Source organism: Micromys minutus, assembly GCF_963924665.1.
Source record: "Micromys minutus genome assembly, chromosome: 8".
NCBI lineage: Eukaryota > Metazoa > Chordata > Mammalia > Rodentia > Muridae > Micromys > Micromys minutus.
The window spans coordinates 59,140,058-59,156,566 of record NC_137977.1 but is presented as its reverse complement, the minus strand read 5'-3'; the positions used below and the strand labels follow the sequence as shown (position 1 = coordinate 59,156,566).

Here is a 16,509-nt window from a genome sequence, read left to right as displayed (position 1 = left end):
AGTGAACCAGGCTATGAAGACATTTAGCCCTACTCTATTAGAATAAACTCTTTAAAGAGGAGAGATAGAGACAGGGGGAGGGATAGGAATAGATAGACAATAGGTAGGTATGTAGACAGACAAACAGATTTGACTTTAAACCATTATATTAGGTACAACAAGATCTAAATTTTAGAAACAATCTTGGCCTGAAAACAAATTCTCAGAGTCTACTCAACACACATTCCTGCCATAATGTCCTAGTCAATGACAGGACCCAGGGTAAAGAAAGAGACAGGGCATGCCTTGGCTACTTCATGCCATTGCAGGTAATTGTTTCTAAAGATCTTCAGCAGAAATGATGTTGTCATTAGTGGCTAGCTCTCCTTTATCACCTCCACAAAGACAAAAGGTCCAGTTTCAACTCATTGGCCTCAGCCTGCATGAGAACCATCTTCTCATGAAGAGAGATTTTCAAAGTATCTACTGGTTCTGGGGAAATGCTAATTTTCCAACCTATGATGACTGCAAGAAGGGAAGGCAGCAGGTGGGAGGGGCCATTATTACAGCACGCACAGAGCCTAAGGGCACAGAGCATGAAGATATTCTACCTAACATGGGGCCCTGCAGGACACGACCAGGTCATATTATTTTTAATCTGAGGTTTCTGAGGAACCTCCACCATCTCCCTCCTGACAGAGGAAGAGTGTCTGTCAGTGCTGCCTAAGTGGGCTCCTTCAAAGATTCTCTTTATTGCCCATGCCACGTTCAACCCCCAGAGATTCCCTGGGAAGGCTTTACCTCCATGATGGGACTGGATGCCAGGACCTTCTCTTCAATGTTGGTATCACTGGCTGAGCCACCAACTGTGGCAAAATAGCGCATGGCATACTTGGCTGACACCGTCTTCCCTGCTCCCGACTCTCCGCTGACTATGATGGATTGATTCTTTTCATCTCTGGAAGGGAAAGAGCTCTGGTCAGTCACTGGCCGTGGCAAGGTGCTGCTGCCTGCCAGGGACTGTGGGCAAAGCTGGTAATGGACATCCCTTGGGGAGAAGTGTGGATCGCTGTAAATTCTGTCCTCACTCATAGGCCTATATAAGCTTCGAGAAAGGGGGGAAGAGAGCAGATCTGAGCAGGGTTTTCAAGTAGCACAGCCCCCCCCATCACTGAGCAGAATGGTGTACCCTACAAATAGGGACACAGTACCTATTATTCTAAAACATCCTTTTGTCTCTGTTCCTTTAACAGGCCTACCCTGTGCCACTGAATTCCCTATAAGTTATCTGGTAAGAACACGGATCTTCTCTTGTACTGAGTCTAGCTAGCATGTTGGTTGTGTGAACTTGAACATTTTTGTTTATAACATGTATGGCACAAAGGGCACGCCGCCACCCTCATCTCAATCAAAGGGATGAGAGAGTAAACTCAAGTTAGGAAAAGAGGATACCTCACACAGGATAAACAACTACAGTTGTTCTTTTAAAAGACAACCCAGGAAGACATGTAAGGAATGAAGGGTGCATGTCTTTAGGTCCCCAAGGAACAGAGGTATTCAAAGCAGAGAGGAATGGCAAACATTTGGGGCACAGTTGAGGGTAGGAAATTGCATAAGGTGGTAAACTCAAAACCACAAGAAGGGCTGGCATTTTACTCCCACTTGTCAGTCCTGACAACAGTGCCTGGTGCCACATATTTACTCAATGTCAACGGGTGAACTAAAAGCAGCTTAGGCCTCGGGGGATCTAATCCCTTCCTTTCCTAAATAGAGGCATGTTTAAAACTCAGGGGTCCTAGTACCAGGTCCCATGGTTTCCTAGGCAGAGTGGGAATGGAATAACCACAAGGCCTCCATGATGGGCTACCCTACCTGACTATCGGCATGACTGGAAGAAAAAGCAAAAAACTAAACGCCAGATGTCTCCAGGTCAGGACCAATGCAGAGAATCTGGGCAGGGGATGATCATGTAAAGGAACATGTCCTACTGAAGGGAGGCAGGGGGATTACCCAGAGGAGGCCAGCTGGAGGTGTGAGTGCTTGAAAGAGTCATGTGAAGGATCTGGAGCAGGGAGTGGGATAAAGTAGTTCCACTCAGTCCCCAGGAGCATAGAACACAGATTTCAGCTCAGTTATGGACACCCCAAAAAGAAAGCCAAGGGGCTCTGGATGAAAAGCAGATGCATATGTTTCTTAAAATCTGCTACCCAGCCAATTATGTGAAAATGTATGTAGATTTCTTCCTAGTACCTGGGCAATGAAATTTCCCATAGCTTCCTGAGATCCCTTTCCTAAGCAATTTTGCTCTTATCAGTGCCTATTTCTTCTCTCCTCGATCCCATAACACTAAAACATAGGCCCACAGATGTAGCTGTTTCCCATTTCTTCCATTATTGACTTATTGTGGATGTTTTTCTGGTCTTACGTATGTTTACCATGTATTTGACTAGTGCCAGAAGAGGGTCCCCTGGAACTAGAGTGACAGATGTTTGTGAGTCACCCAATGGGTGCTGGGAACCAAATCTAGGTCTTCTGCAAGAGCAGCAAGTGCTCTCAGATGCTGAGCCATCTCTCCAGCCTCCATTTCCATCCATTTGTTGTTTGTTTTGTGTTACATTATTACATCTGCTGGAGCTCAGAGACAATGGTAGGTGTCTCCTGTCACCTCTGTTCTCAATATGTTTGTCATCAGGTCCTTAGGTATGAGCATAAGCATTCAAAATGGCTGGGAGCATAGGCTGGTTCTGCACCTTGGCAAGAGTCATTTCTGTAGCACTTTGGGCCACCACTCCTCTCTGGTGTTACCCGAGAGCTCCCTGTGTGTAACAAGAACCAGACTGGGCAGTCAAAGACTTTGGAGCTTTGCTCAGTTTTTCTTCCATAATAAGAGGATGGACGCAGGGATGTGCCGAGCATTGGTCCTCAGCAGAGAGCCACTTGGAATGAAGAGGTACATACTGTTCCGTTTAACAAGGATCCAGGGAAGCAACACACAGAATGAAATAGTTCGATCACAGAGGGAACACGTCAGTGCCCCAGACTTTGTGCCACAACAGAGCACACACAGGAAATTTAAAAGCAAAGGGATCTGGGTAAAATATCTTCCTTGACAAAGACAAATAGGGTACAAATCAGTGATCCTTATCACTTTCTACTCTTCGTCAAGATGCCAATTCCTCTGCACGACACTGAGGAACAACTGAGCATGTACTGCTCAGGGAAGGGAATGGTACTAGAGGTAAGATGCTTTAGGAAATGAGCCGCCTAGTCCAAAGATAAGTGGCCAAGAAGAAAAAACAAAGGGGATAGTTTATGTGATAAGTGTCACATATTTAAAAAAAATATTAAAGGAGTGGAATCGTCAAACCCCAACAGGATGAGGAGGCAAAGACATAGCCAGGGGTCATCAACATTTCAGCTATCTATCCTCAACTTTCAAACTCTTTGCATTGCTCTGGCAACAAGAATCAGTCAATAGAGAGCTCACTGCACACGCATGAGGACCCGAGTTTATCCTCAGTATACATATCAAAGGTGGGATGCAGTGTGTGCACTTGTAAGCCCAGCACTGAGGAATCAAGGACAAGAGCATCCCGAGGCTGGCTAGCCTGACAATCTAACCAATGGGTGAGCTCCAAATTTAGCGAAAGATCCTGTCTCAAAGAGCAAGTTAAAGAACAACTGAGAAAGGTAGTGTACACCCACGAATGTGTACACATACACACAGGAACACACACACATGCATATACACATATACACACATATGTAACGATACACACACATACATACATACAGGTACATACCTGCATACATACACACACACACCATTTCTGGATATGGGTCTTTTTAACTGCTGGAAGTAACTAATTAATCTGGTGACTGTAAGGAGAGGTTCTTCCATGTAGGCTTAACTCAGATATACCTGCTTTTTAGACCCCCAAGTTCCTTTAAATGAGCCTGTGAGGTATATATGCTACTGTGTGTATCCACTCAAGGGTGATGGGGCAATCCCACCTTCCACTGAGTCCTTCCTATGTTAGCTGTCCTCCTGACTCAGGACTGGAGACCAGGATGCAGACATTAAAACAGATTGAGTTTGAACTCAATTGTATCACTGATGGGCTATCTGACTTTGCACATGGTTGTTAACTTAGCCAATCATTTCAGCATCTCTTAAGACTGAGCTCCTTGAGCCCTAAGCTGTTCTGAGTGGCTGCCTTGATTTGGTACTGAAGTCTCTCATTTATCCTTATGCCCTTGCCAGATTAACTTTCTAAATCGATGCTCTAATTACATTTTTTACTTTTTCAGAAAGTTAAATAGCTATCGGCTCCTCGTCAGATCAAGTGCAGGCTCCTCCGCTGAGTATATGGACTCCACTACAACATATAACACTAAGGCCATCAGCGGGTTTGGTGCAGTCTAAAAGAGTGTTGAATGTGTTGAGCCCGGGTGCCGACAGGAAACTCTGTGCACTGCATTTCTGTTACAAGATTACATAATGGTTTTGTGAATCAGCCATATTGACCACTTAGTCGATGTACAGTGTACCCCTCCCCCAGGACTGCATTTGGGGTACTCTCTCTATTGGAAGTTTCCTGGGAGTCATCGACACACCCTGCCCTAGGAACCTCAGAAGATGTTACTCTCATCTCTTGAAGTCTGGCGCCATTTGTTTTGTTCCACTTCTAATATGTTGTCACATTTCATGTGACACTGGCTGCAGTCCTTGCTGCATGACATTTGTTTGCATCCTTTCTTTGCCATCCTGTCTTTTCATCTCTAGGTAGAAAGCTGCAACATGGGTCTCCATGTAAGCATCTGTTTTTGACATTCAATATTCTACAACTAATATATTAATAGGACCTGTGAGTAAGGGAAAAAAAACCTAGTTCCCAATTTTAGGTCATTTTGGAATAGGTATGAGGATACAAGAATGAATATAGATTTCTATACAGCATCCTCCAAAACCAACGTTGGCTCTAGCCATTCAGCCTTATAGAGATGACTTAGGTGGTAACTTGAGTCAGTCTGCTTTTCAATAAATCTTTCTCTTACCCCAGTAAAATTCCCTTTAGAGAAGGCAAACCATGGCTAAGAATTCTAGTGCCCAGATGTTGCCAAAGTCCAAGCTGTGTCTAGGATGACATTCACTACTGCAGACAGGAAATGCCTTGAAAGACCTCTGCCTCACACAAGAGCAGAGGAATCTGGAATATGCAACTCAGCTATTCTGCAGCTTCTGCCAAAATGCCTGACACCAACATACATACCCACCTTTAATGCCTGACACTGCCATATATGCCTGCCTCTAATGCCAGACACCGGCATATACTCCAGTCTCTAACGAATGACTGGCATATACACCTGCCTCTCATGCCTGACATCAGCACATCACACCTGCCTCTAATGCCCAGCACCAGCATACACATCTGCCTCACCCAAGCCCCCCTTCTTGCTTTTAAAACTCGAATAGAAACCCTGACTAAGACAACAGTCATTATCTGCAAGCATTGGTCAGCAACTATCTAAGCCGATTACTCTTGCTCTTTGCCACATCCATGTTATGTGACTTTCTAAACCAATGAGGCTCTGCCTACCCCTTGCTGTTAAGCCTTCCAGTAGCATCATTTGGCTTCTAAGGAAGAGCCACAACTCACTGAGCTCTAAGCCTAGACCACCCAGCGCCTCTGCTCAGCCTTGCTGCCTACCACTCTTCTTCCTACTGACTACATCCACACTACAGCAAGACCTTGTCCTCTATTTCTTCCTGCTCAGTGACAGCTTGATGCTTTCCTAGATCAATCCAATTACCCACTTTTCATTTCAGAGCTTCTAGTGCCTGATAATCATCTCATGCCTCGTAACGCCTCATGTACAACTGCTTTTTAATTTGATTACTAGCCTATTTACATCATGCCCAGGTGTTTGCAAAGCCCTTCGTCATGCACCTCACACTTAGTGGTCATAAAATCAACAGGTCTCTGTCTTTATATCTTAAGAGAGTGCAGAAGCTGAGTAGGTCCAAGGAATGTGCTCACAGTCCCTGAGTTAGAAAAAAAGAATACAAGTTTCTGTCTCTGTTCAACCCACATCATCTTTATGACAATTCCTTTCTAGGATAATGGAGCAGTGTTAGCAAATCTAGCCCTAAGACAAGGCAAAATACAAGTTAGGCATCCTCAGCATTGACTGGCTCATTTTCAACTAACTCCTCTGCACAAACACTACATCATTATAGCACTTACTCCACAATTTACTGAGGTATTAATTGTCGATCTAATGCCCCAAAGCCCGAGTCTCATGATAAAGACTGTCAGATAAAAGGTCTTGGGTGGAAAGTCTAGCACCTGGGGCTCTGCTGTGAACACAGCCTGCAGCCTTGTAGTCATGTATAGTGGCAAATGCTGAGCTCAAAGTCAGAGCCCCTTAAACTTGTTGTGTAGTTTCCTTCCTGTAAAACCAATCTGGTGATCCTGCCCTCATGGGTCACTTGTGGCAGGAATGGGGCTAAAAGCGTGTGGAGCCTCAAACCGACACAAATCTAAATATTGAAACTGGAATCTCTGTGAGAAGATGAAGTGAGAACCTCATATGCTAGGCACCTTGTACCCACCCTATGTGTAAATCAGGAGTGAGAGGACATCTCATTTTGCCAAAGCACAGAGAGGGCTCATCAGCTCTGACTGACATGGTGTTCAGCCATTCTATTGTTTGCTCCAGAGTGACAAATCATCTTCAAACAAGAGTGTCAGGAAGTATTCTATTTACCCCAGTGATAATCAATCTACTCCTCCTTGCTGTATACTCTCTAATTACACTGTCGACACCACCAGTGATACACAGAGCATCTACTATGGCAGCAGTAAGAAATAAAACCGTCTGTGTCAGTACCATGGACAGTGGTGCTTGTTGGGAGACTATGGAAAAAGCTACAGTGAAACTTGGAAAGAATGACTACTTATTTCAAAATGGCAACATTGTATCCTGTTTTAATAAATTCAAACAAAATGAAATTACCTGAGATGAAATATCAAACCCATATTTACATAAAGCAATTAAAACCTGTTGAGTGGTAGCACAGCAGAGAGGGGCAAGCTGGGAAGAGGAAAGTTAGGTAGGAGGTAAAGTTAGGTGAAGCTGGAGAAGGATACAGAAAACTTCAGGGAGGCTGAGGTGTGACCTAAGAGCCACATATTTGCAGTCACTTTAAAAGGATGGAGCTCTGTCCCAAGACCAGGAGCTACATAAAAGACACTGTTGCTATGAGAAGAATCTGGGCCTATGGATGCAAGCATTTGAGGTGCAACTAAAGAGCCAAGCTTAATAGAGGTAAGAGCAGGCACCTGAGCAGTGTCTGAAAGAAGGGCACTGTGTGAGGGGCCCTAGAGACCCCAGGTTCCAGGGGTTAGGGTGACAATAGACTGTTTCCAATTACCTTGGCCACTGAGCCCTGGCATCCTGCAAAGCCCTCTCCTTCCCTCCATTCCCTTCAGGCCCAGAACTCAGGTGAAGCCATTCAGGAAACTGTCATAAACATTCAGAGAAAGCTGCAGAGCTTGGGCTAGAGTCTCAAGTGTCTACTTGATGAGATGAAAACAGACTTCTTAGAGATTTAAGTGAGCGCATTTCCCACATCTGTTTGACAGGAGTCCTGGGAGCCAGGAGCTCTGTTTATAAACCACATAGGTGTGGCTCCATTCAGCCCACTTCCTTAACACAAAAGCAAGGATAGACTGAGGACCAGCACCCTTCCCCCTACGTGAATGGGAATTGCCAGCATCTTTGTTGATAGGGCAAGGAGCTAAATGATGATTCCCACAGCCTCCTGCAGGCTTTGTGTGTGTGTGTGTGTGTGTGTGTGTGTGTGTGTGTGTGTGTGTGTGTGTCCAGGCCTAGGCAGTCAACTGAGCTCCTTACCATTTGCAATTACCTGATGACCTCTGAGAACAGTTTGAAACTAAACTAAAAACCTTCGGAGTAACAGGAAACACTTGCTGTAACTTCTGATTTGTTGTGGTTTGTGTCACTAGTTGGTGGTGATGGTGATACATGTGTGTAATAAATGTAGCTTCATTTGGTCCTGGAACTAGTTCACAGGAAAAGATGCTAGAGCAAAATGACCTCTTCATAGCCAGCTATCCAGTTGGAATCTAGATGTGGGGAATTTAAATTCACCTAAAACACAAGTTCTTCCTTGCTACCACTGGCTTCCTTTGACCTGGAAATAAAATACAAGATTTTTTTCTTTCCTACAGACTGTTTCATCCCTCCATCTTCTAAATTTAGGGCCTCCCTGAAGGTAAACTGCAACATCACCCTCCCTTCTCCAGGTGATCCATTAGGGAACTCTCAAATTTCCCATGAGTCTTCGACCTACATGTTACAATTCTCTGATACTGGCTACCATGGTCAGCTTTAATGATCAACTTGACACAACCTAGAATTACATGAGAGCCTCAGTGAAGGGGTGTCTATATTATTGGGTTGCCTTGTAGACATGTTAGTGAGGGACTGTCTAAAGTTAATTGATATAGGAAGACAAACCCACTGTGGGTAGCACCACTCCCTAGGGCATCCTGACTAAAAAAAGAGTGGGAAAAGTCAAGCTGAGTACAAGAAAGTAAATGAACATTAATTAATTAATTAATTAGTTAATTAATTAATTAATTAATTTTTTGGGATGTGATGTGACTACCAGCCTCAACTTCTTGCCCGGACTTCCCTGACAAATGATGGGCTACAATGTGGGATTGTAAGCAGAAATAATTTCTCTTCCCCTTTAGTGTATCAGGATATTTTATCATAGCAATAGATATGAAACTAACCCACTTCCCACCCCAAAGCTGTCCCGAGAGTTACATCTGCATTATACCTGTCTTCTGGGCAATTAGATGTGGAGACACCCAAAGGTTCTATGTCCAGAGAATAACTCTTCAGTTCGCTAACCCTTCTGCCCTTCTCCTTGACTTGCCAAGGCAGAAATAATGCGATTCTTGGGACCCCTCTTTCTCTTTCTTCTTACATGAAGTCAGGAAGGCTGTGCTGCCTTGGTAGTTGTAGAGCACACCCTCTAAGTGCTTCTCTCCCTCCTCTCTCTTTTATGCCCCATCCTGGCACGAGTCATCTTTGTCAGAGTTATTCATGTCCTTAGTCCACTCCCCACTCACTGCTTCTGGGGAAGAGAAGAAACTCATCTGCATGTGTCTCGGTCCTCTTCAGTGCACCCCTGTTTGAGACATCTTTAGTCTATGAAGCATCATAGCCTATTCCCAGAGATTAGTCTAGGCAGAGGTGATGAGTGGGCACAAGCAATGGGGGAACACAGACAATGGTCATGGAAACACAATGTCCAGAGCATCCAGAGAGCAGAAGCCAGAGCATAGCCTCTGACAACCACAAAGAAAAATTGCTTACTAGTAGGCAAATTTGAGTTGTAGCCTGGGGACTAAAGTATCCATGACAGTTATGAATGCAGCTTGGCATACTATTGTAAACTTACTTAAAATATTTTGAGGTTTCCTTTTCCCAACAACAACAACAGGAGCAATAGGCCTCAATAACTTGATTAAGTATGAGCTTTGTAATTGATAATGGCATACCTTACAATTCAAAGGCTGGACACATTTCTGCGATTCTCCAACCTGGTTGTACAAGGCCAACACACTGGTGCTTATGATGACCCTTACATCAGACCGGCAGAATCACAGTCTGTAGGTTAGGACCTAGGGATGGATTTTTAAATTCCACAAGAGGCTATGGGGCTAGAACTACTTACTGCTAAAGCTTTGTTAAATTATCCACTCTGTGAATATGCTCAGGCAGGAAAAACGATTCAGATACAGTGTAACTTCCTTATTGTCTGTCCACGGTATCCTGTACACACAGTAACCGCTCTTCCCAGCTGCAGACAACAGGTGCCCTTGCTTTTCTAAGCTCTATGGCCTAGAAAACCAAGCAGCTTCCTCATTAACTGAACATATGTTGTTGAATTTCAGAGTTCAAATGTAACCAGGTATGGAGATACAACTTGTAACCCCAGCCAGAAGATAACTATGCTGGGTGGTTTTAGGGTGTCTGCTCCACAGGCCACATGACAAGCTGAAGAGAACCAGTGTTTATGACCCCCCCCCCCCACCTCTGGTTCCTTTCATGAAGCTGCTGCAAGGTTCTCACATTTACTTAAAAGGTTGTGTCTCCCTGTTTCTAGTCCCTCCCCCCCAGACTCATGGACCAGACACAGTACCTCAACCACTGAAATCATTGAGACCCTGAAGGCTTGAGGGGTGGAACAGGGAGACAGGTGCTTAGTATATGGTGGTGTCAGGAGCTTAAAAAGTCTGTTTGGGACACATGGTGATGGTTAAATGGTACAGAGCACAAAGGCCTGTTTGTGAACCACCTACTCCCTTGTCTACTACACTGTTGGCACTCAGATATTTCACAATGGATGAATAGATGCTAGGGGTGAAAAAAAAGAACTCTCAAATATTGCTTGGCTATGGAAAAGCACTACTAATTACACCCATTCATGTCAGCTCTTTGATATCTATGACTAAATTAATGCAGTGTGATGATTATGAATAGCATTAAGCCTGATACATGAACGTGCTTTAGGCTTCATTCAGCTGCAAAGATTAATATCCCATCATTTGTGTTGCCTATAGAATTTTAAAAGTGCAATCAATAGATTTCTCTCTCCAGGAACAGATGCATATACTTACTTTGGGACTCTCACCTATAGCACAGCTTTCTAGCCAAAATCCTTTTGAGTGTTCTAGAGGCAGATAAAATAAGAGGTCTCGAGCAAGTAAGTAGCTTCTAAGGAAACACTCAGAAGCAGAGAAGCAAGGCTCATGCTGAACAAGTACTCGAACCTCAGTTTCTCATTGACTTAACAGATCTGAGTATGCTTTGATTATGGGTTTGAGAACTAAGGCACCAAGAGATACTGGAGATGGTTTGTGATAGAGGATGGATAGCTCCACTCTTCTTGGAGAAAAACTAAGCTAGTGAGGCTGGTGGAACTTCTGCAAGGCCTCCAGGAAGAAGTCTGGAGTCCACATGGTTTTCATGTTCTGCTAACAGACTGCCAAGTAAGAGCACTATATCCCTCTCCCTTCAGCAGAGGCTTGGGGTAGACTGAAGTGTCTCAGGATTCTTAGAGAACACAGCACTAGGGGCTGAAGGACAATGGAATGTACTCTTCTCTTACATCATGTATCCAAGATGCCAAAAGAGGAGCCATGTCTTCATGACCACAAATTATATGGCAGCTAATATTTTAATCCAGGAGTTCCTCTTCTCCAGCTTCAGCCCCACCCAATTTCAACATGGCCCGTGGCCCTCACTTTGGTTACCATTAACACATTAGCATTAGCCCAGGAGCAACCCAGTAAGAGCGACTGGCACAAGGAAGGATCACGTCTGACCACATCAAAGAACGGCTCAATTTGGGTGGCTCGGTCTGCCTGTAGGGTGGATTTGGGTCAAGATTCCACTGTGTTGTGCACTGTGGCACCTACAGATCCCATGGCTCAGACTAACATACAAGGCTGTCTATAGCGAGGTGCACAGAGGTGCACAGACTGTGAGAACCCTGGAAATGCCATGTGGGATGTAAGGCTTGGAATGTCCAGGCACAATGAGGGAACACAAAGACCCAGAGGGAGACCACACATGAACCTGACCAGGCAGGCTTCATTCATCACCCAAGAACCAGTACCAGTGCATACCACAAGGGACCCATGGTCCCTTCTGATTCACACAGACCCTGATGGCCCAACCAATCAGGACAACTAGTGCCTTTCAGCCCACACTTCCTTCTTACACCTTCTTGTGAAAATTCTCCCTTTTGCTATCTCTGCCCCTGTTCTCTCCTCGAGGCCAACCACAAAGATCATCTTTGAATCGCCTTAATGACAATTCTCTTAAAAGTGGACATCTCTCCCTCTGGGAGTCTCCTCTTACAGCTTCCTCTTTTCTCACATATAAGTGGGGGGGGGGAGAAACAGAGCCACACAAAGCTGTAGAACCCAAACTAGACATCTTAAGTCCAGCATTTTTCCCCCACCACGCCAAGATCCTTCAAGTACATCATGCATCCAACCTCTGGAGTGGGATCTCTGTGAAGTGCCTGCTTCCTCCTGAGGTATTTGAGCAGATGCTATCAGTCTGAAGGCTCGGTTGATAATTCGTGCAATGGCAGAGCTCAGAGGAGGCACAGAAGCCACATCTATTGGTGCTATTTATCAATAGAGCTCACTTATTCACTGGTCTCTTTGATACAATGTCCCCAGACTGTGGATCCTAGGTCACAAATTAATTTGATCCATAAAGTCCCTGAAGTCATTTGAGTCCTCAAAAGGCTCGCTGTAATGAGCTGGAAGAGACCCAGTAATAGAAAGAAAATCAATCATTCATTAGGCTAGATGGAAAACTTACTGAATCCATATAACAAAACTAAAATTAAGGTTCTCCTTTCTCACCCACACAGAATCTGGATAGTATCTGGTGGGTCTCATCTGGAACATGCTATCAAGAAGAACCACCTCCATGTCTGTTCTTCACAGCACCCCTCTCCACCCAGAGCCATCTGAGGTTTTAAGGTGACAAAGAGAGGAGAATACCACACTTAGGTCAAGGGCTGAGCTTCACGCTAGCAGCCTCTGGCAAAACCAGACATTAGTCAAAGTAAAACACAATCTATCAATACCCTGCTGGGTGGGAGTGTAATCAAGATCTTGCCTATAGCTAACAGTGTTTCTGTTGATGGCTTACCTTCCTAGCCTCTCTCAGGTTCTTTTTTTATATAGTACGTATGAATGCCTGCATGTGCAAGTGTGTGTGCACATACACACATGCAGATAGACACACAAATACACAAAACCAGGAGTTGGAAAGAAAACAGAGTTGGAAATAACACAAAACTCCAAATTCGCCATATCATCTATTCTACCCCATTTACAGCCTTAATTTACCCTCAGCTAACATCCCTTCACTCTCTTTACAGAACAAAGCTTTAGTGAATTTGGGGGTGGGGAGGAGATCCTGTGGCTACTGCTCCATCCACTACCAAACCCAGAAGAGTATGTGGCAGGGACACTTTCCACAGCTTCAAGGACCAATTGCCCTTGGACAAGACAGATCGTTTTTCTGAACCAGGCAACTAAATGTTAGTCAGTTCATCCAGTTTATTTCTTCAGATGTTTTGTGGAAAAGAATGGTAAAGGCAGAGCCCATGTACACGGCCTGAAGATATGAATAGGGCCAGCAGCCTCAGCTCATAGATGAGAGATGAGTCTGCAGAAAGGACAGGGATTGATAAACCTCTGCTGGAGAATGCACAGGAACTACAGGGAAAATGGACAGGATCACAAGGGTAGAGGGTCCACAAAAACCCAAGTGATCACCATCAATGACATTAATGGGGATACAATGGCCTTCCTTCAGAGGATTTAGAGGGACATTGCCAATTCGGGTAAATTAGGTCACTTCTTTGAGCCTTGGTTTCCTCAACTGTAAAGCCAAGTCCTCAGGATTTCTCAATTCCTTAATTAGGGGGTAGCATGGCAGAGGATGGGATGGGCCAGAATTTGTAGACACTTGCAGCAGTAGAACCCCAGATTCCCCACAGTCTCCTCAGAGCATCTTGGGCAGCCACAGGTGTGTGTTGCCTTTGCTCTTTATCTACCTCCACCTGAGCCCAAAGGTCTTTTCAGCTGTTCCCTGAGGAGCCTAACGGGAGCCTTCCCCAGCACAAAGGCCCGGGGATGGCTGTAGAGGAAAGGGAATTGACTGTCCTCACACTATCACATAAGAGGCAGCAGCACTGGAATTAATTGCACAGGAACCCCAGGAGGATGTATGTAGTTAATGACATATTTGGCACCTGAACCCCTGGAGTCCAGAGTAGGGGCAGGAGAAGGGGTGGCTCTCTACCTCTTCCATGTTGGCTGGAGATGCTGCCAAGAACACAAATGACTTGTGTTTCATCATCTTTGGCTCTGTGAAGTGGGAAGTATGTCTGTTTTCTCTAAACACTGACAAACATAACTCTCAAGTGTGGGCGTGGGCAAGGGCTCAGCTGCTCCAACTGGGAATTCTTTACCTTTGGGCTGAGGAGCATCCTAGCTTTGTAACAAAGCATGGAGACGCTACACCTGAACAAAGCAGGTCCTTGTGTTCAAATACAGAGACCAGCAAGGGTCCGATGGTTCAGAAAACGGGACACCCAAGAGGACCAAGGCTGCAGATAAAGGTTTCCTGAATCAAGAGCCATTAACTGTCCAAATGTTGACACCCAGAAGATTGATCTTGACAGAGTTAGTTTACACAGAAGGAGGGAGATCCAGAGGCAGGAATTTGCTGTACATAGATCCAGACTTGGATGTTTGTTTCTTCCTAGAAAGGAGATTTGGCAAAGAAAAAATGCAAATATTTATCTACCCTGTGATCTACAGCACAGAAAGAACTCTTCTAAAAAGTAAACGTCCTTCTTTTTGAGATTTTAAGCCATAGCTCCCCATTAGTGATGTACTTATTTTAGTTTAGGTGACTGACTACTCTGTCAGAAGGGAAATTGGAGGTACTGAGATTGCATACTTTGGGGGACTGTGATAGAGTATGGTTAAGGCCATCTTCAAATATCCCAGGTTTTGATTTTAAAAATTATTTTGATTTTTTAAATCCCTTTTTATCTTTTTCTTTAATAATCCCAATTCCCAAATCTATTTGCAGTGATGATCATTGGGAAAACCTAAAATTGTGTTTCTAAGTGTCTTTCCTTGGTCCTTGAATGTGACTCATCAAGATCCTGGAATTCTGAAGAGCAAAACGTTCTACTGACGCAGAGTAAGGAACACCAGGCTGCCGCACAGTCACAGCCACATCCTTTGAGGACAGAAGGGATCCTGGACCCATTCTCATGGGGCATCCCTGACACGAGCAAATGGCTCCTTCAGATGTCAAGGCTGCCTTGCTAAGCAGTGTGTGCTAAGCTCTCTCAGGGGTGTGTCTGTCCTGGTATGGATTAATCCAGAATATATTAAAATTCTTGGGGAGGGACATCAGGTTTGCCTCTACTCCCAGTTGCCTAGACGAAATTCACACAAATCTTGGATGGAATTCTTCACAATTTAAAACCATTTGCACCTGCTTCTGCCTCTATCCAGCCAATCTGAACCTCACCTCCTGAGGCCTCAAATGAAGTCTTCCAAGGGACTCCTTTGAATCCCCATTTCCTAAAATGCAAATACTGTGTTTACTGACTGGGTCATTGATGTCATTGATTTGAAGCTATGGCACACATGTCATAGAATTTGCTCATTCAAGCTGTAGAACAAACTGGTTTTTCATATGCTTAGGGTGAAAGAACCACAAGAATAGTTGTGAACATTTCCACAACTCCAGAGAAACCATGTCTGTTATCAGCTACCTCCCACTGTAGTCTTCATCCCAGACCCTGTTGAACTTTCTTCATCTACAGCTAAGTGTATTATGGACATTTTATATAAATGACATTCTGTGACCAACTGGTTCCTCTCAGTGTGGTGTTTTCAAGGTCCCTCCATGTTATTCCAGCACTTCTGTAACCCTTTAAAACAATTTAAGTTTCCATGGTATAAGTAGCTTTTATCTTGTTAATTCATTTTCAACTGATAGACATGGGTTATTTCCACTTTGGGCAGTGATAATAATGATGGATTTGTAGGTGGGTTTTTGTTGGGTCATGCTTTCATCTCCCTTGGGGTCAATTGTACTGGCTAGTTATTCATCTATCCGAGATAAGCTATCATCATTGGAGAAGAAAGAACCTTAATTAGGAAAGTGCTTTCAAAAAAGATGGAGCTGTAGGCAGATCTATAGGTCATTTTCTTATTTAGTGATTATTGGAGAAGGGCCCAGTCTAGTGCAGGTAGAATCACCTTTGAGCTGGTGGTCTTGAGTTCTCTAAGAAAACAGGCTGAGCAAGATATGAGGAGCAAGCCAGTAAGCCGCACTCCTCTCTGGCCTCTGCTCCTGTGTCCAGGTTTCTGCCTCATTGAGTTTTCCTCCTGACCTCTTTTGATGAGGACAAGTGATGTGGAAGTGTAAGCCAAATAAACCTTTTCCTCCCAACATTGCCTTTGGCCATGGTGTTTCAGCACAGCATCAGCAACATGAAGACACCCCACAAATCACAATCCTAGGTTAGATCTATTCTACTCACAACTCCCTCTTGCCCTATGGTCCAGTCTCTTGGAGGCCAGTCTTTTAAGTGTTTCACTGAAAAGTGCTCTACAAACTAATTCCCCATAATGGTTTGATATCCTGTCCATCTTGGCCAAGCATTAAGTACCCTGGGGTTGAGGACTGCCTCTGTTCCTATTGAGACAACAGTGGGTAGTCCTGGGTTTGACTCTGTCCATCAGTACTCTTCTCTTGAAGCTTAGCAGCAACACTGGGCAATGGGTCTCTTATACCTGACAATCATATCTTGCTAACTCATTTTCAGCTGATGGACATGGGCTGCTTTGGGCAATGAAGAAT

At 44.4% G+C, this 16,509-nt stretch overlaps 1 protein-coding gene across 2 annotated transcripts in view; it reads right to left on the bottom strand.

Annotated features, from left to right (window-relative positions):
- The window catches only part of MYO5B (myosin VB), a 288,648-nt gene that overhangs the window by 128,080 nt on the left and 144,059 nt on the right, over window positions 1-16,509 (bottom strand). For both annotated transcript variants that reach the window (XM_080920007.1, XM_080920008.1), the window contains exon 5: window positions 781-937. In XM_080920007.1, the coding sequence (XP_080776133.1) occupies window positions 781-937 (157 nt within the window). The remainder of the gene's footprint in view (window positions 1-780; window positions 938-16,509) is intronic.